At 36.5% G+C, this 18,360-nt stretch overlaps 1 protein-coding gene across 3 annotated transcripts in view; it reads left to right on the top strand.

Moving 5' to 3' along the window:
* SLC4A10 (solute carrier family 4 member 10) overlaps positions 1-18,360 on the top strand; it is a 212,870-nt gene that overhangs the window by 59,421 nt on the left and 135,089 nt on the right. For all 3 annotated transcript variants that reach the window (XM_047870584.1, XM_047870583.1, XM_047870585.1), the window contains one exon: positions 17,203-17,341. In XM_047870584.1, coding sequence (XP_047726540.1) covers positions 17,203-17,341 — 139 coding nt within the window. The remainder of the gene's footprint in view (positions 1-17,202; positions 17,342-18,360) is intronic.

Raw genomic sequence — 18,360 nt, 5'->3', positions numbered from 1 at the left:
AAGTCAGTGAAAAAATGAAGACAACAAGGGAAATTGAGAACACTTTAATGTTGATTTGTTTCTTAGCCTCCCAACAAAGAACATAACAGGAAAGATGATAGGAGGTAGATCAATTATAATTAGTTAATCTATAAGCAGTAGAAATACATCTAAAAACCATAGACTGTATAAAGTGCTTGGGTAAAATATGGGACACAAATGTACTATAGAAATTAGCACAACCATGGAATTAAGCCTAGGATTTTTCTAGTTTTATATAGTAAATTGTGCATATGCTTCAGGAAATAAGAAAGCAAATATAGAAAACATGACTTCAGAAAGCTATTTTGTGATGGGTAATGACTTTCTGTTCCTATTTAACTCTCAGCTGTTATATAACAGAATTAATATTTAAAAAATCATTTTATTATAATGTATAACAAATATTTAAGAGTGTTAAAGTGTGGACACATAAATGTACAACTCAATGAATGATCATCATGTATGTAACTGCCATCTTGTCTAGCACTCCACAAACCTCTCTTAGTGATCCCTCCAGTCACTACCTCTCCTCCCCAAAAGGATCACGAGCTTGTCTTGTTATACTGGGTGTTTTGGCAGTTTTTGAACTTCATATAAATGAAGTCATATAGGAGATATTTGTTTCTGTCTTTCTCTATTGCTCAATATTGTTTTTGTGGTATTCACCAATGTTTTTGGCCATAGTTTTAGTTTATTAATTTTAATTTTTGTGTAGTATCCATTTACTTGTATATGCTGTGCATTCTACTGATTGACATTTGGATCATTTACATTTTGAAGCTACTTTTGTTGCTTTGAACGTTTTTATATATTTCTTGGTACACACATGTATTTCTCATACCTAGAACTTATTGTTGAACTGTAGGGTATGTATACTTTCTTTCTTAAAACTTTTTTTAATGTTTATTTGTTTTTGAGAGAGAGAGAGCGTGAGCAGGGGAGGGGCAGAGAGAGAGGGAGATACAGAATCCAAAGAAGGCTCCAGGCTCTGAGCTGTCAGCACAGAGCCCGATGTAGGGCTTGAACTCACGAGCTGTGAGATCATGACCTGAGCTGAAGTCAGACACTTAATCAACTGAGCCACCCAGGTGCTCCTGGTATGCGTATTTTCAATTTGAGTAGATAATGCCAAATAATTTTCCAAAGTGGGGTGCATATTTATACTTCCACAGGAAAAGTATGAGGGTTTATGTCATTTTCCATTCTTGTCAACACTTGCCATTATCTTAACATTAGCCCTTCTGGTAAGGTGTATAATACCATGTTGTTTTAATTCACATTTCTTGAATACTGATATGATTGAACAACTTTGCATATGCTCTTTGGCATTTGGATAGCCTCTTCTATGAAGTGCCTATCCAACTTTAGTGCTTTAAATTTTTAAAATTTAATTAAAATTAATAAATTTTAAATTTAATTGAGAATTTTTTTACTGGATTTTTTCCCCCATTGATTTGTAGAGTTTCTTTATATATTAGCAATGTAAGTCCTGTGGTGCTTTTACATACCTCAAATACCTTCTCACATTTATGGCTTACCTTTTCACTGTTCTAATGGTGTCTTTTGATCTGTCTTGCAGATTCCAGAAACACTACTAAGACCATTATTCCTTAGTGCAACTTTATCTATGCTATTATTTATATCCATTATATATTTTAGTAACTATAGAAATAGCCCCTTATTTTGATCCACCATATTCTTGGCTACAGTTTGTATCATAATGCTCTATGTCCTCAGTTACCATCTTAAAAATAAATAAAATATCTATCAACATAAGACAAATATTTATGCCTAGAAACATCTTTCTGATTTTTATAGTACTGTAATTTCCATGATTTATGTCATGCAATTGTAAGGTACATAGACATTAAAAGAATAGTCCTTAAAACATTTGAACATTTGCCATATTGAAACATAACCTGAGCCCCTCTTTAAGGTGTTAAAAATATGTTGGTAGGATAATCATGAAAAGACTTTTGTGAGAATTCCCTAATACCTGTACAATCACTTATACTTTAAAGAATGAAAAACCGGCTACAGGAAGTTATAGGTTATTTTGAACCCAAATAAAATACTTCTTGTCCTTGAGTAGATGATCTTACTTTAATAAATCATCATTTTCTATACTATTGCTCTTACCATTGTGTCTTAGAGAAGTCTTTTAAATACTTGGTACCCAACCTCAGACTTTCAAATTCTCTTTATTCATAACTGTCCTCGTGTTCTTTTTTTTTATGACTAGTGTTTTAAAGTGTGTGGTGAGTGATCCTGATGATTTATGAGGGGAAAGGTGTACAGTTCATGTGCACAACAATTGAGTTTTGGGGCTGGATGCATGATACTATAGATCCCCAGATTACTGATGCAGAGTAAACTGAAAAAAGTCATTGAAAACAGTGATGAGACAAAAATGATTCAAAAACAAGAGGAACATAGTACCAATGTTGAGGCATGGCTACTCTGGGATGTGATTGCTGACAAGTGAGTGAGTAGTTAGAACAGGTGTCATGCAATACAAAATGGCTGTATCTGCTCACACTGGGTGGGTCTAACAGAAAGACTTAATTGATTTCTTAGTGTAACTCTAAAATTGCAATTTATGCTGTTTTTTTAATGGCTATTCAAAATACTGATTTTTTTTTTGGTCCAAAACAACCAGCCACTAAGATAACAGGCAGATTAGAAGTATTTCATTTGATATTGATAAGATTTGGTTTAGTAGATGTTAGAAACTATCACCCAGATAGTACTCTTTTAAGAAAAAGGCAGTACCAGGTTCTTTTTTAAGATACACTGGATTGGAAATGTATATATTACACTGTTGATTTTCTTAAGTACATTTGATATTTATAGGAATTCATCAGTCTCATTTCAAAATAAATATTCATGTTCCATCCAGGAAATTGGCATCTTCCTTTGAAGAGGTAGTGAAGCACCAGACTTGGCTATTGACTCAATTATTGTTCATTTTGCTGTAAAATTTAGTTTGACAAACTTCCTAAAATATTTGGTAACAAAACCAAACCTCACATTATTAACATTGTAAAAAAAAATGCCTGACGCAAATATGCTATATAAACGTAATTTCTTTTTTCTCCTTCTTCTTGAATACATATAATCATGCATAAGATATAGGCTGCAGACTGGTGTGAACAATAAAATTTAAAAACTGAGGTGCCCTAGTTTTTAAGACTTTATTTTTTAGAGCAGTCTTAGGTTTAGAACAAAATGGAGAGGAAATTATAGAGATTTTCCATATATCCCTTACCCCTACACATGTATAGCCTCCCTCACTAACAACATCACCCACAAGAATGGTATATATATATATTTTTTTTTTACCAAGGATGGGCCTACATAAACATATCATAATCGCCCTAAGTCCAATAGTTTACTTTAGGGCTCACTCTTGGTGTTGTAAATTCTGTGGGTTTAGACAAATGCATAATGACATATATCCATCATTATAATATCATGCAGAGTATTTTTAATGCCCTAAAAATCCCCTGTGCTCAACCTATTCATCCCCCCTCCTGTCCTCTGCCAACCATTGAATATTTTATTCTCTCCATAGTTTTTGCTTTTTCCAGAATGTTATGTAGGTGGAATTAGACACTAATGTAGTCTTTTCAGATGGGCTTCTTTCATTTATTTTATTATTAAAAAATGTTTTTAATGTTTATTTATTTTTGAGAGAGAAAGACAGACAGCATGAGCAGGGGAGGGTCAGAGAGAGAGGGAGACACAGAACCCTAAGCAGGCTCTAGGCTCTGAGCTGATGGCACAGAGCCTGATACGGCGCTTGAACTCACAGACCGTGAGATCATGATCTGAGCTGAAGTTGGACACCCAGCTGGCTGAGGCACCTAGGCACCCCTGGGCATCTTTCATTTAATCATATACATTTGCATTTCCTTCATGTCTTTTCATATCTTGATAGATTATTTCTTTTTAGCACTGAATCATATTTCATTGTCTGGATGTACTACAGTTTATTTATCCATTCACCTACTGAGGAACATCTTGGTTTCTTCAAAGTTTGGGCACTTAATGAACAAAGCTGCTAAAAACATCTGTGTACAGGTTTTTGTGTGGACGTGGTTCCATTTCCTTTGAGTGAATTCTAAGGAGTGTGATTGCTGGATAATATGGTAAAAATACGTTTCGTTTTCTAAGAAACCACCAAACTGTCTTCTAAGTGGCAGCACCATTCTGCATTCCCACCAGCAACGTGTGAGAGTTCTGATTGCTCCACGTTGTTGTCAACATTTGGTGTTGGTCCCAAGCACCATTCAGTGTTTTGGCCATTTTAATAGATGCATAATGGTATCTTGTTTTAGTTTGCATTTCCCTGATGATGTATGATGTGGAGAGTCTTTGTGTCTGCTTATTTGCTATCTGTTTATCTTATTTGGTGAGGCTTATGTTAAGGTCTTTGCCTATGTTTATTTGTTTATTCATTCATTCATTTATATTCTTTTTTAATTAAGTTTCATGCATAGGGGCACTTGTACCCCAATGTTTACAGCAGCACTTTCAACAATAGCCAAATTGGGGCGCCTGGGTGGCGCAGTCGGTTAAGCGTCCGACTTCAGCCAGGTCACGATCTCGCGGTCCGTGAGTTCGAGCCCCGCGTCGGGCTCTGGGCTGATGGCTCAGAGCCTGGAGCCTGTTTCCGATTCTGTGTCTCCCTCTCTCTCTGCCCCTCCCCTGTTCATGCTCTGTCTCTCTCTGTCCCAAAAATAAATAAACGTTGAAAAAAAAATTAAAAAAAAAAAAACAATAGCCAAATTATGGAAAGAGCCTAAATGTCCATCAACTGATGAATGGATAAAGAAATTGTGGTTTATATACACAATGGAATATTACATGGCAATGAGAAAGAATGAAATATGGCCTTTTGTAGCAACGTGGATGGAACTGGAGAGTGTTATGCTAAGTGAAATAAGTTATACAGAGAAAGACAGATACCATATGTTTTCACTCTTATGTGGATCCTGAGAAACTTAACAGAAGACCATGGGGGAGGGGAAGGAAAAAAAAAGGTTAGAGAGGGAGGGAGCCAAAACATAAGAGACTCTTAAAAACTGAGAACAAACTGAGGGTTGATGGGGGGTGGGAGGGAGGGGAGGGTGGGTGATGGGTATTGAGGAGGGCACCTGTTGGGATGAGCACTGGGTGTTGTATGGAATCCAATTTAACAATAAATTTCATGTTAAAAAAACAAAACAAAACAAAACAAAATAAATAAATTCCAGTAAAGTTAACATACAGTGTTAAATTAGTTTCAAGTGTATGATGCAGTATTTTAACAATTCCGTACATCACCCAGTGCTCACCACAAGTACCCTCCTTAATCCCCATCCCCTATTTCACCCATCTCTCCACCTGCCTCCCCTCTGGGAGGCATCAGTTTGTTTTCCATAGTTCAGAGTATGTTTCTTGGTCTCTCTCTCTCTCTCTCTCTCTCTCTCTCTCTCTTTGGCCTTTGCTCATTTGTTTTGTTTCTTAAATTCCACATATGACTGAAATCATATAGGATTTGTCTTTCTCTGACTTATTTGCTTGACACTATACTTTCAAGCTTTATCCATGTCATTGCAAATGGCAAGACTTCATTCCTTTTTATCGATGAATAATATTCCATTGTAGAGATATCACTTTTTCTTTATCTATTCATCTGTTGTTTGATACTTGAGCTTCTCGCATAAATTGGCTATTGTAAACAATGCTGCTATGAACATAGGGACTCATGTATCCCTTTGAATTAGTGTTTTTTGTGTTTTGAGTAAATACCTAGTAGTGTGATTGCTGGATCATAGGGTTGTTCTATTTTTAACTCTCTGAGGACCCTCCAAAGGTGCAGAGTGTCTGCATCAGTTTGCATTCCCACCAACAGTGTAAGAGGGTTCTTTTTTTCCACCACATCCTCACCAACACCTGTTGTTTCTCATGTGTTTTAGTTTAGCCATTCTGACAGGTGTGAAGTGATCTCATTATAGTTTTAATTGGCATTTTCCTGATGATGAGTGATGTTGAACATCTTTTCATGTGTCTGTTGGCCATCTGGATGTCTTCTTTGGAGAAATATCTGTTCATGTCTTCTGTCTTTGGCCCATTTTAAAAAGTGGGCTGTTTATTTTTTTATTGTTTAATTTTAAATGTTCTTTGTGTAGTTTGGATCACAGCCCTTTATCAGATGTGTCTTTTGCAAATATTTTCTCATAATCTGCATCTTGTCTTGTTTTCCTCTTGACATTATCTTTCATAGAGCAGAAATTTTTAATTTAATTTAATTTTTAAATATTTTTTTGGAAATTTTAAATTTAATTTTTATTTATTTATTTAATTCATTTTTTTCTTTTTTTTTTTTAACAAGGACAGTTTTTTTTTACTTGAAGCATACTTCAGAATACTTGGTTCTAAAAGATATATATAAAACATTCCATCCAAGAAAAATAGAATACACATTTTCTTCAAGTACACACTGAAGAATCCCCTGGTTAAATCACATAAAAAGAGATGAAGGAAAGAGATGGTCGTCTCCCCAGTAAGCTACTCTGGAAGAAGGAAGTTGGCAAAATAGCATATTGTATTCCTGAATACTTATGACTTAAGCATCAAAACTTACTGAATTATTCACCATGATCAAGTGAGATTCATTCCTGGGCTGCAGGGCTGGTTCAATATTTTCAAATCAATGTTATATATCACATTAATAAAAGAAAGGATAAGAACCATATAATCCTGTCAGTCGATGCAGAAAAAGACAAAATACAGTATCCTTTCTTAATAACAACCCTCAAGAAAGTCGGGATAGAAGGAACATACTTAAATATCATAAAAACCATTTATGAAAAGCCCACAGCTAATATCATCTTCAATGAGGAAAACCTGAGAGCTTTCCCTCTGAGATCAGAAACACGACAGGGATGTCCACTCTCACCGCTGTTGTTTAACACAGTGTTGGAAGTCTTAGCATCAGGAATCAGACAACAAAATGAAATCAAAGGCATCAAAATTGGCAAAGATGAAGTCAAACTTCCACTTTTCACAGAGGGCATGATACTCTACATGGAAAACCCAGCAGACTCCACAAAAAGTCTGCTAGAACTGATACATGAATTCCGCAAAGTTGCAGGGTACAAAATCAGTGTACAGAAATCGGTTGCATTTTTATACACCAATAATGAAGCAACAGAAAGAGAAATAAAGAAACTTATCCCATTTACAAATGCACCAAGAACCATAAAATACCTAGGAATAAACCTAACCAAAGATGTAAAAGATCTGTATGCTGAAAACTATAGAAAGCTTATGAAGGAAATTGAAGAAGATATAAAGAAATGGAAAAACATTCCATGCTCATGGATTGGAAGAATAAATATTGTTAAAATGTCAACACTACCCGAGCAGTCTACACATTCAGTGCAATCCCAATCAATATCGCACCAGCATTCTTCTCAAAGCTAGAACAAACAATTCTAAAATTTGTGTGGAACCATAAAAGACCCCAAATAGCCAAAGTAATGTTGAAGAAGAAAACCAAAGCGGGAGCCATCACAATCCCAGACTTTAGCCTCTCCTACAAAGCTGGAAATTTTTAGTTTTAATGAATTCCAGCTTATCAATTCTTTATTTCACGGATAGTCTTTGGTGTTGTATCTTAAAAAGGCACCATCATACCAGATGTCATCTAGGTTTTCCCCTGTGTTGTCTTCTAGGAATTTTACAGATTTGTGTTTTACATTTAGGAATATGATCCATTTTTAGTTAATTTTTATGAAGGACATAAGGTCTATGTCTAGATTCATGTTTTTGCCTGCGATATCCAGTTGTGCTAGCAACCATTTGTTGAAGAGGCTATCTTTGCTCCATTATATTGCCTTTGCTTTTTTGTCAAAGATTAGTTGACTATATATATGGGGGTTTATCACTGGGCTCTCTATTCTCTTCCATTGATCTATTTGTCTTTTCTTTTGCCAATATCACACTGTCTGATTACTGTTGCTTCCTTGTAAGCATGGAAGTCAGTTAGCGTCAATCCTCCAACTGTTCTTATTTTTCAATATTATGTTGGCTAATATCATTTGCCTCTTCATATAAACTTTAGAATCAGTTTGATGATGTCCATAAAATAGCTTTCTGGGATTTCAATTGGGATTGCTTTGAATGTATCGATCATGTTGGGAAGAACTGACATCTTGACAATATTGAATCCTTCTATTCATGAATGTGAATGCACCGGTTCTCAACCTCCTTCATTATTTGCACTGATTATTTTTAAAATTTTTATTAATGTTTACTCATTTTTTGAGAGACAGAGAAAGAGACAGAGGGTGAGTTGGGGAGGGGAGAGAAAGAGAGACAGACAGACAGAAAGAGAGAGAGACAGAATCTGAAGCAGGCTTGAGGTTCTGAGCTGTCAGTACAGAGCCTGATGCAGGGCTCGAACTCATGAACCGTGAGATCATGACCTGGCCCAAGTTGGACCCTTAACCTTCTAAGCCACCAAGGTGCACCTAAAAAATTTTTTTAATGATTATATTTTTGAGAGAGAGAGCATGTGCATGTGAGCAAGTGGGGGAGGGACAGAGAGAGAGGGAGGCACAGAATCCAAAGTAGGCTCCAGACTTGAGCTGTCAGCACAGAGCCCAATGCAGGACTTGAACTGTGAGATCATGACATGAACCAAAGTTGGACGCTTAACTGACTGAGCCACCCAGGTGCCCCTGCGCTGTATTTTAAGATTAATACCAGTGCCCTTTCAACTGGGTTATTGTAAGACATAGAAGAGATAGTAAATGAAAATGGCTGGCCCAGAGAAGATACTAATAAATTAAAAATCTGTTTTGTTTTTTTTCTCTCTCTTTATAATCTCAACATAGTCAACTGTGTCAGTAAAACATAGGGTTTAAAGGTTAATGACCCATTTATGAATATGAAAGAAATATGATCATTTGTATAATTTTTGTAACTGTTACATTGAATGAATACTACATGTCAGATTTAATCATAAAGTACTTCTATCTTGCACCATCTCTTTATATTTATTCAGTGGGTCTGATTGTTATTCTGCTCTCCAGTGAAAACTCTGGTGGACTCCTCAGCTTTTCTAGTCACTTTTAGGTAACTCAAAGTCCTCTAATCAGTAATTAAAATATTTAGTCTCATGTAATAGTGAAATTTGAACTTGCTTTAACTCTAAGGCTTTTCCCCCTTCTCTTGCCCAGGCCTGCTGCAGTTGAGGAAAGAGGACATAGTTGCTTTTTTCTTTTCTCCTACCTTGAACTTCTTTCAGATGTTCATTCATAGTCCTGACTTTGGTTTCTGATCCTTTCAGATTTGGATCATAGGAAATGAGAAAACCTAAGGGGGTTGGGCAGGAAAGTTCTTACTTAACTAGTACTATTGCAAGCTGATTTCACACACTCTCGGCTTAATAAGGATTTGAATTTACTCATTGTCCCCTGGAGGGTCTCTCACCTGCACTCTCTTTTGGCTTATTGCTTATTCCTCCTAATCCCCTAGGCATTCAGCTATAGTAACAGATTCTCTCTGCTAAAGTCTTGTCTCTGCTTCATGGCAGCCTCTTGGACAGGATCAAAGATAAGTCCACATTCCACATTCTCTCTCTCTCTCCTTCTGTCTCTCTGTCTCTCTCATGTGTGGCCCATATATGATTCACAGAAAATATACATACTCCCATTGCCTTGATAATACTGGAAGAGTATGTTACTAAAGCAGCAATCTCAGCCATCAGCAGCTAGGCAGACTGTGTTTCTCAGGCAGAAATCATACCCCAGTTCATTGCAGGGGATATATCAAGCCCTTCTGATGCCCTTGGAGGTCTACTCACTTTGCTCGAGGAAGGGGTAGACACCCCTCTTCCCTGCCTTTGTAGGGGAGCAAGGAGACTTGGAACTCACATTACAGCTTTCTCTGAAAAAGTCCTCTCCAAAACGTGTGTACTGTTTTCAAGTTATGACCTTTTATAGCCTTACTGTGGGTGAGGAGTTAGATAAGTAGGTTTTCAGGAACATGGTTTATAAATTCTGCATGTATTCTTATATCCTCTTTGGAGAGAAATACATATTGGCTCTTGGTGCTTCAGCTGAAATATTATTTTATTAATCTGTTACCCTATAACAGAATGAGTGAATTATCATTAATAGCAATAAGTACATTATTTCAATTATGTAAACGAAGCAAATGTAGGAATCTAAATGAGCAGACTGTATGTAATATTAAAAAACATGAGCAAAATTTTAAAGTTCAAATGAAGGAAAATATTGATCTGCAGAGACTGGACATGAATTTGAAACAGAACCATCAAAGTGGTCATTATTTCATAATTTCATAAGATAGATTATCTGAATATTGATTTACCTAAAGTACACAAGGATAAAGAGGAAAAAACAAGGATAAAGTAATTCAGAAATACATAATGGTAAACATTTCATATTGTGAATCTGCTCCCTTGAGCTAAATGTCATAGTGCAAGAGGCTTGCAGTCTTCATGACATTAAGGTCATGTATGTAAAATGCAAATTTTACAATTCACTTCTGTCATTTTACTTGTTATATTGTAATGAAAAATACATTTCTTGACATATCTGTTGACTATTCTCCAGAAAGTGCCTGAAAAATAGTGAACTTGGAAACAAAGCCTACAGAAAGGAGAATATTTTCATTCATTATTAGGAAAACTGTACTTTAGAACCTGGTATTAATATGTGAGTAATTAAAACAATATAAGTAACATAGGTAATAATAAAAAGATGAAACTTTGCTAGGGAACTTGCTTGTTTACAATTACTATTCTATTAGTGGTTTTCCTCTGGAAGTGTAACTATGTAAGTTTGATTTCCTTAACTAACAATTCGTTGAAAATATAATCTCTATTCCAAATAGAAACAACCTGTTTATTTCTGATAATATATGTTCTCTGGAATTGCAGTGCTATTGAACATTCAACTAGCCAAATCCTGTAGCTGCTACTTAGTTCTCATCATTGATTCTATAGCATCTGACATTATTGACTTCTTATTCTTTTGAAATCCTTTTCAAACACGGCATATGTTATATTATCTCTCCATCAGCTCTATTCTCTATGAGGGCAGAGATTTTTTTCTGTTTATATCAGTGTAATTCACTCCTTAAATAGTACCTGACCTATGGAAGGTATCCATCAAATATATTTGTTTAATGTGTCAATTCTTTTACGTATCTATTCCTTTTCTGTATCTTTTGTTAACTCCTTTTCCTTCTTCCAAATTTTTAAGCTGATTACTCCCCTGATGTTGAGTCTCTTTCTGTCCCTACTCTTCTTTCATTTTTGAGTACTCATTCATTATAATCATATGACTTCTCTGGTTGAATGCCACCCATGTCTCTACCACTGACCCTGCCCTTTTTTCCACAATCAAACCTCCAACTGCCCTATGATCATCTTTGTATGTTTGTCCCAGAGTCCCTTCAAATTCAGCGTATCTGAAAGTTTTTTTTTTTTTTGAGCTCTCCGCTTGTAATACAGGTTCTCATTTTGACAACCCTCTTTTTCCCTGTGTGTTTTTTTTTTTTAGAAATAATTGACATACATCACTGTGTAAGTTTAATGTATATAACATGATGGTTTGATTTACATATATTGTGAAATGATTACCACCATAGGTTAATCAACACCCACCCTCCATCATCTCATGCAGATAACAATAAAAAGAGAAAAAAATTCCCCTTGTGCTAAGAACACTTAGGATCTACTCTCATAACAACTTTCCTAAACATCATACAGGAGTGTTAACTATAGTCATCATGTTGTACGTTACATGCCTGGTACTTATTCATCTTATAACTGGAAGTTTATACCTTTCAACCACCTTCTTCCAGTTCCCCTAGTCCCGACACCCCTGCCCCTGGTAACCACAAATCTCTTTGTGTGTATGTGTGTGTGTGTGTGTGTGTGTGTGTGTGTGTGTTTTGTGTTGATTCCACAAGTGAGAGCATACAGTATTTATCTTTCTCTCTCTGACTTATTTCACTTAGCATAATGCGTTCAAGGTCCATCCATGTTATAGCTCTTTTAATCAATGGCACTACTATTTTCTCATTCTTCCTGTTTTAAACTCTAAATCTATTTTGATAGACCTATGTTGTCATTATAACACACAACTAGCATCAATCATCATCAGTAATACTCATATAGTGCTTTATAGTTTGAAAAGCATTTTTGCATGCATAATTTTCTCTCTTAGGACTTGTTCCTACTTTTTTCCAAGAGACTAATTTTGACAATTTAAAATATTTAATTTATTATTGTGCAACACATTTAAAATTGCAATCAAGATAAGTGTAACTAGAAGTACAGAGTGCTATGAATTCGGAAAACAGATGACTAACTTAATTGTTTGCATACGAATGTGCTTATATGCGCGTTTCTGCGTGTATTTTGCAAAGCTGTTTAGGTAGGCTTGCTGAAGTATATCACATCGAAGTAGATGCTGAACGATACATAGGAGAGCTAGAGTAAACAGTATGTGCAATGACCCCGTCATGGAAAGGAGCATGGTATTTTTAAGAATCTGAAAGAAAGCTAATGTACTCTGAATGGAATAACAAGGGAAAGAGTGGCAGAAGACAAAGCTAATGAGATAGGCAATTCCTCACCACAAACATTTATTTATTACTCAGAAAGTATGATGCTATGTTTTGTATTATATGTATATTTTCACTTCTGACTTCTGAAATCCTCTCAATTGTGATCATTGTAACCTAATCTTTTAAATAACTGATTAATTGGTTTACTTTCACAAGTGAAATATTTAATATTATAGAATTCAGTAATTATTCGTTTGTTACAGATTTACTCATTCTTTTGTGTTTTACAAAAATATTTGAAAATACCAAATGTTTTGTTGGAATAACATTGAATTTATGAGATAGTTTTCCACTATTGAGGCTTCTCATTAGTATATATTCAATCATTTATTTAGGTCTACTTTTATATCATTTAATAAAGTTTTATAGTTTTCATTATGAATGTATTACATATTTTTAAATTCATTCCTAGATAGCCTTGTATTTTGCTTCTAAAGTAAATGGAATTTTTTTCTACTAGATTTTAAAATAATTTTTACTGCAATATAGGAATAGAGTGGTTTTTATATTTTGATTTTGTGTCCAGCAACCTAGTAAAGATCTCTAGGTAAATAATCAGATAATCTTTTAAAAATATAAACCAAAGAGGAAATGATGAAGGCAAAATCCCTAGGCATCCTTTTTTTTTTATATATAATCCTTAGAGAGTAAATTAAAGAATGGATAAATAAAGTTGGGAATATTAAGAGGTATAAAGATGGTAAGAAGGTTTATAAGGCCTAGTTTCAATTTAGCAAGACAGACTCCAAAGATGTTTTCTGAGAGTGACAGATCCTTGGAGAATTGTCTCCCCACAACCATATTCGTGGCCATGTTCCTTTATATCTTGTGAGCAGAGGCATTGACTGCCTTTGTGCCTTTCTTTTCAAGGATGTCAGTATAGTGAACAGACTTGGAAGATAGAGATAGTGTCTCTGTTTACTGTCCAGTTTAGTAAACATCATGTCTTTCTATGAGACAGAGGTCAGGGAGGCTTACTGTCCCTTAGGAAAGAGTTGGGTCCCATAACATTGGCCCCCTCTTGTAACACAACCCATTGTTTATGCAGCATCTCTTGGCTCTTTGCACATTCTCCTGTGGGAATTGTGGTTGGAGTACCAGTACAAATGATTTTCATCTGATGAATGCTATTGTTGTGAGTGATAAACTATGTTTTGTCTCTAGGAGTCTCCTGTCTTTTGCCAGCATCCATAAAATGTCAGGGTAAATGCTAACACCCTTCACAGTTCTTGACAGTTTTGGCAATGAGGAAGGGATGCTGACAGAGACATGGATATTTGGAGGATGAAGGAGGAGGGCATCAGAGCTGATTCATGGGATGACTAATGGATTGAGAGAAGTCCATTGGGATTGGTAGCAAACTTGCTGATCAAATTGTAAATCAGTGGAGCAATAAATATTCCTTTACTTTATTGCCTGTTTAAAGGAGGAATTGGGGCAGTGTGAGAGGATAGTTGTAGGCTGAGAACCAGGGAATAAATTTTAAAACAGCTGCCTAAATGGTTGGTACCAACCCTCCTTTAGGCAAGGGGACTTCCCTGACAATCTTCTGGTCAGTCTCAGGTTTGTCCAATTGTGACAATTGGCACAACAAATTTGCATTTCCTTTCAGACAATAGTTTCAGAGATATGTACTTACACTGAGCATGAGAGGGAAATTCATCAGCCCTATGTACACAAATCAGGCAAATCATGAGAATGTTGGCTGGCTTTCTTGGGAAATGGGTAAAGTGGGTCGTGCAATGCTGGTTACAGGAGAATGGCAATAGTTGAGCTGTTGTTTAGCTCAGATTCCTCTTACGGTCTGCCATGCCAACTTCAGATCATTTGGAGTTGGAAGTAAGAGTTCTTGGAATTTTCTGCAGTAGATCTTGTCTGCTACAAGAGAGCTTTGACCCTGTCATGAAGATTTCTCTAAAGAGACAAATTCAAGGGGAAACCACAGATTAGGCACCAATTAATATTGGACTCCTACCGTACTGGATTGGGTTTATCATGCTGATATAAATGACCTGCTAAAGAATGAAACACTCACCAAAGAATTTTAGGTAAATTCTTGTAGTCAGCCTGCAGCCCTGGGAAAGTCCTGTAGCCCTTACATGGAAACCGGGATAGAATTTAGGAGATGTTATCTTGATAAGAGGTCAGCAGATGTCTCTAATCTGAGGTTATCGTGTCGCTCTTCCACTCTGATCAGTTGATTCTAGATACGCCATTGTGGCCCTTGAAACTAAACTGTGTTATGTTTTCAGCTTTTTGAATCATTTGAAGTTAGATAACATGCTTTATTTTATCCCCAAATTCACTCAAAAATCCAGTGGACATTCCACAGTCCCTATTACCCACCGGCATCTGTTATTGTTAAATGTTGGAAGGACATCTTCAAAAATCAAAATGAAAAGACTTCTGACTCTGCCTTCCTCCTTTCCTCCTAGTCCACGTACTACATATTAGCGAAGGCAGTTTGGTCACTGAATGTGGCTCCCCCCAGAAAGGGATAATTTACTCTCAGCCACTTTGTGGATAGTGATCAGGAAGAAAGGGATTAATAAACTTGCTTTGACTATCCAAGATTCCACCAAGACCATTTCTGGATGTGATATACCATCCCTTTTCCCTTATAGCAACCTTAGTCCATCCTGATTGGTACACTCTCTGAGTGGTAGTCCAGCTAACAGGGGGCCTCGGGAATTCAGTACTTAATTCTAGTTTAGGCACTTAGATATTGTTGGTTTGACACGGTTCTAAATAATAAGTATAATCACCACTTGGTTGAGTATACTGCTTGCCAAGTCTCCCTGCAGTGGCCCAAATGAATTCAAGTGGAAGGCATAGATTTTTATAAATTTTATGAAAATTCCCTTTTCATTTTTACTTCTTACCCTTTCCAACAAAAGGTCTGGGTGTGAGTAGGGTGGAAAGAAGGTGAAGGTATAGCTTCTGGAGATGAACACGTTTAATGGTACCACATGGAAGTGAATTTAATGATCTTCCAGAACTTCTCCTGGAGTATTCCTCATAAAGAAAGATACCTTCATGTGTCTCTCCCAATCTGTGACCAGATCCATAAATATAATTGACTGCTGTCCTGCCATTCTCTGCTAGGTGACTCTGCCCATTGTTTGTATTATCATTGCTTTTGAACTTAAGAAGTTTATCAGAGGGGCGCCTGGGTGGCGCAGTCGGTTAAGCGTCCGACTTCAGCCAGGTCACGATCTCGCGGTCCGTGAGTTCGAGCCCCGCGTCAGGCTCTGGGCTGATGGCTCAGAGCCTGGAGCCTGTTTCCAATTCTGTGTCTCCCTCTCTCTCTGCCCCTCCCCCGTTCATGCTCTGTCTCTCTCTGTCCCAAAAATAAATAAACATTGAAAAAAAAAAGAAGTTTATCAGAAATGCAAGGATGTTCTCAGTGCTTTCATCTCCCACACAAAAACCCTAATAACACCTTTGGATGTCTTCCCTACCCCCTTTTCTGTAGCGGTCGCACAGTGGAATGAGTAAATGCCACTTCGTGGGTAGCGTGGGCAAACAGATCAGATTGGACTAACTGTCCTCATGCAGTGTGTCTAGAAACAGGGTCTAGATCCAGTTATCTTAATGAACTGGAAACTCTAAGGCCAACTAGCAGGACTGGAAGCCTTGTAGAAAACACCGTCAATCTACGTCTGCCAAATGATGTAGGTCCCTTCTCCAGAGACCCTCAAATTGTGAACAACATGTTCTTTCCGGGAACACCATGTACACCTTTGAGACTGTGTGTCTTGTGTCCAAACCACGCATTATTTTACTCCCCTACCAAGAATGTAGTGACTCGCACCGTAGTCATGGTTGAGAGATCTTTGAATGTTTAAGCAAACACCACCAGTAGATGATATCGCACTTGGATGATTTTGGATTTAGTTTCTGTTTAGATAGCATTCTGGAAATGGTAAAACCATAGCAGTGGAGACCAGATTAGTGGTTGTCAGGGTTCGGGAAGGGACAAAGGTGTGACTAAAAAAGAGCCTCACAAAGGAGTTCATGGTGAATTACATTCAGCATAGTTTTAGTATAAGTGAATTTTATCATAGCCTGTTCTAAATATTCCCATAAAGTATAGCATATATGATGAGAGAAAATGCATGTATGTGTGTGTGAGGGAAATATAGAAATAGTTTCTATGATTAATGCTGTAAACAATCCAAAAATAATCATAACATTTAATATTATTTTGAATATATATATGTATATATGTATATATGTGTGTGTGTGTGTGTGTGTGTGCGTGTGTGTGTGTATATATATATATATATATATATATATATATATATATAAAATGCATCTACATTTTACATATTTTTGCTCCCAAATTATACTAGACTTCAGGTAATGCTAAATTTAGTTTTAGTTTACCAAATCTACCATGGATGAGTGTTGCAGGGGGCGGGCAGGGAGGTGTGAGTCTGGAGTGGTGTTGGAGTTGGGTGACCAGGAAATTTTAAGCTTGAAGTCATGGTAATGCATACTCACGTCTCTGGTTTTCTCTAGACACGCCATCACAACGAGTGCAGTTTATTCTTGGAACTGAGGATGATGATGAGGAACACATTCCTCATGACCTTTTCACAGAACTGGATGAGATTTGCTGGCGTGAAGGTGAGGATGCTGAATGGCGAGAAACAGCCAGGTGAGGATTTTTGCTGAGCGGGAAGGTATAGGAAATAATTTTCATGCTATTGGAAAAGAGATTTGTAAAGCCACGGTTTTGCAAACATTCGTGAGTGCTGTCGATTTCTGAAATGGCTCATCTGGCCTGGGCATATCCTATAATGGGATATGGGTCAGAATGAGATCTGAAGACAGCAATTATAGTAAACAGTGATGCAGAGCCAGCAACAGCTGCAGCCTGAAAGATAAACAGCAGCATAATTTGTGTGTCATCAGGAAAACAATAAGAATCTAAAAGTAATTTATTTCTATCTTTTCAACTGCTGGCCTGTGCCCAAACTAGGCATATTATATGATAATTTGAGTGTGGGGCTTTTTTTTTTTTTAAAGAAAGGGAAAGCATTCTAAGAGGCTGTAGGTATACTGGATTTATGTACTATTTGGTGAGGATAAAAATATTTTGTAATGTGTTTCTAGGATATGTGTACATTTCAACATAGGTGTTTTTTCAAAATAACTTTTTACAATTTTATTTAAAAAGTGTATTTATTTATTTGGAGAGAGAGAGAGAGAGAGAGAGAGAGAGAGAGAGAGAGAAAGCACGAGCGCATGAACAGGGGAGGGGCAGAGAGAGAGGAAGAGAAAGAATCCCAAGCAGGCTCCACACTGTCAGTGCAGAGCCTGATGCTGGGCTCCAACTCACTAATCTTGAGATCATGTTCTGAGCGGAAACCAAGTGTTGGACGCTTAACCATCAAAGCCACCCAGGCACTCCTAAGTAAGGTGAATTTCTAGCAGTGGAACGTATGTACCAAGAACAGCAGGCTTTTAAATTTTGATAGAGATTGTAAAATTGATTTTATAAAATGTTTTGGTAATTCATACTTTTATGAACGGTGTATGAGAGTGCTTATTTCCCTCAAACCCTTGATGGAGTAAATCATTAAACTTTTAGATTTTTTTTTTTTTGCTAATTTTATAGATGAAAAATAAATCTTATTTTAATTTACATTTTTAAAATTATTGGTGAAATGGAAC

Source organism: Prionailurus viverrinus, chromosome C1, assembly GCF_022837055.1.
Source record: "Prionailurus viverrinus isolate Anna chromosome C1, UM_Priviv_1.0, whole genome shotgun sequence".
NCBI classification, from domain to species: Eukaryota; Metazoa; Chordata; class Mammalia; order Carnivora; family Felidae; genus Prionailurus; species Prionailurus viverrinus.
Note: the sequence above shows the minus strand (reverse complement) of the source record. Positions and strands in the feature narration are given on the sequence as shown.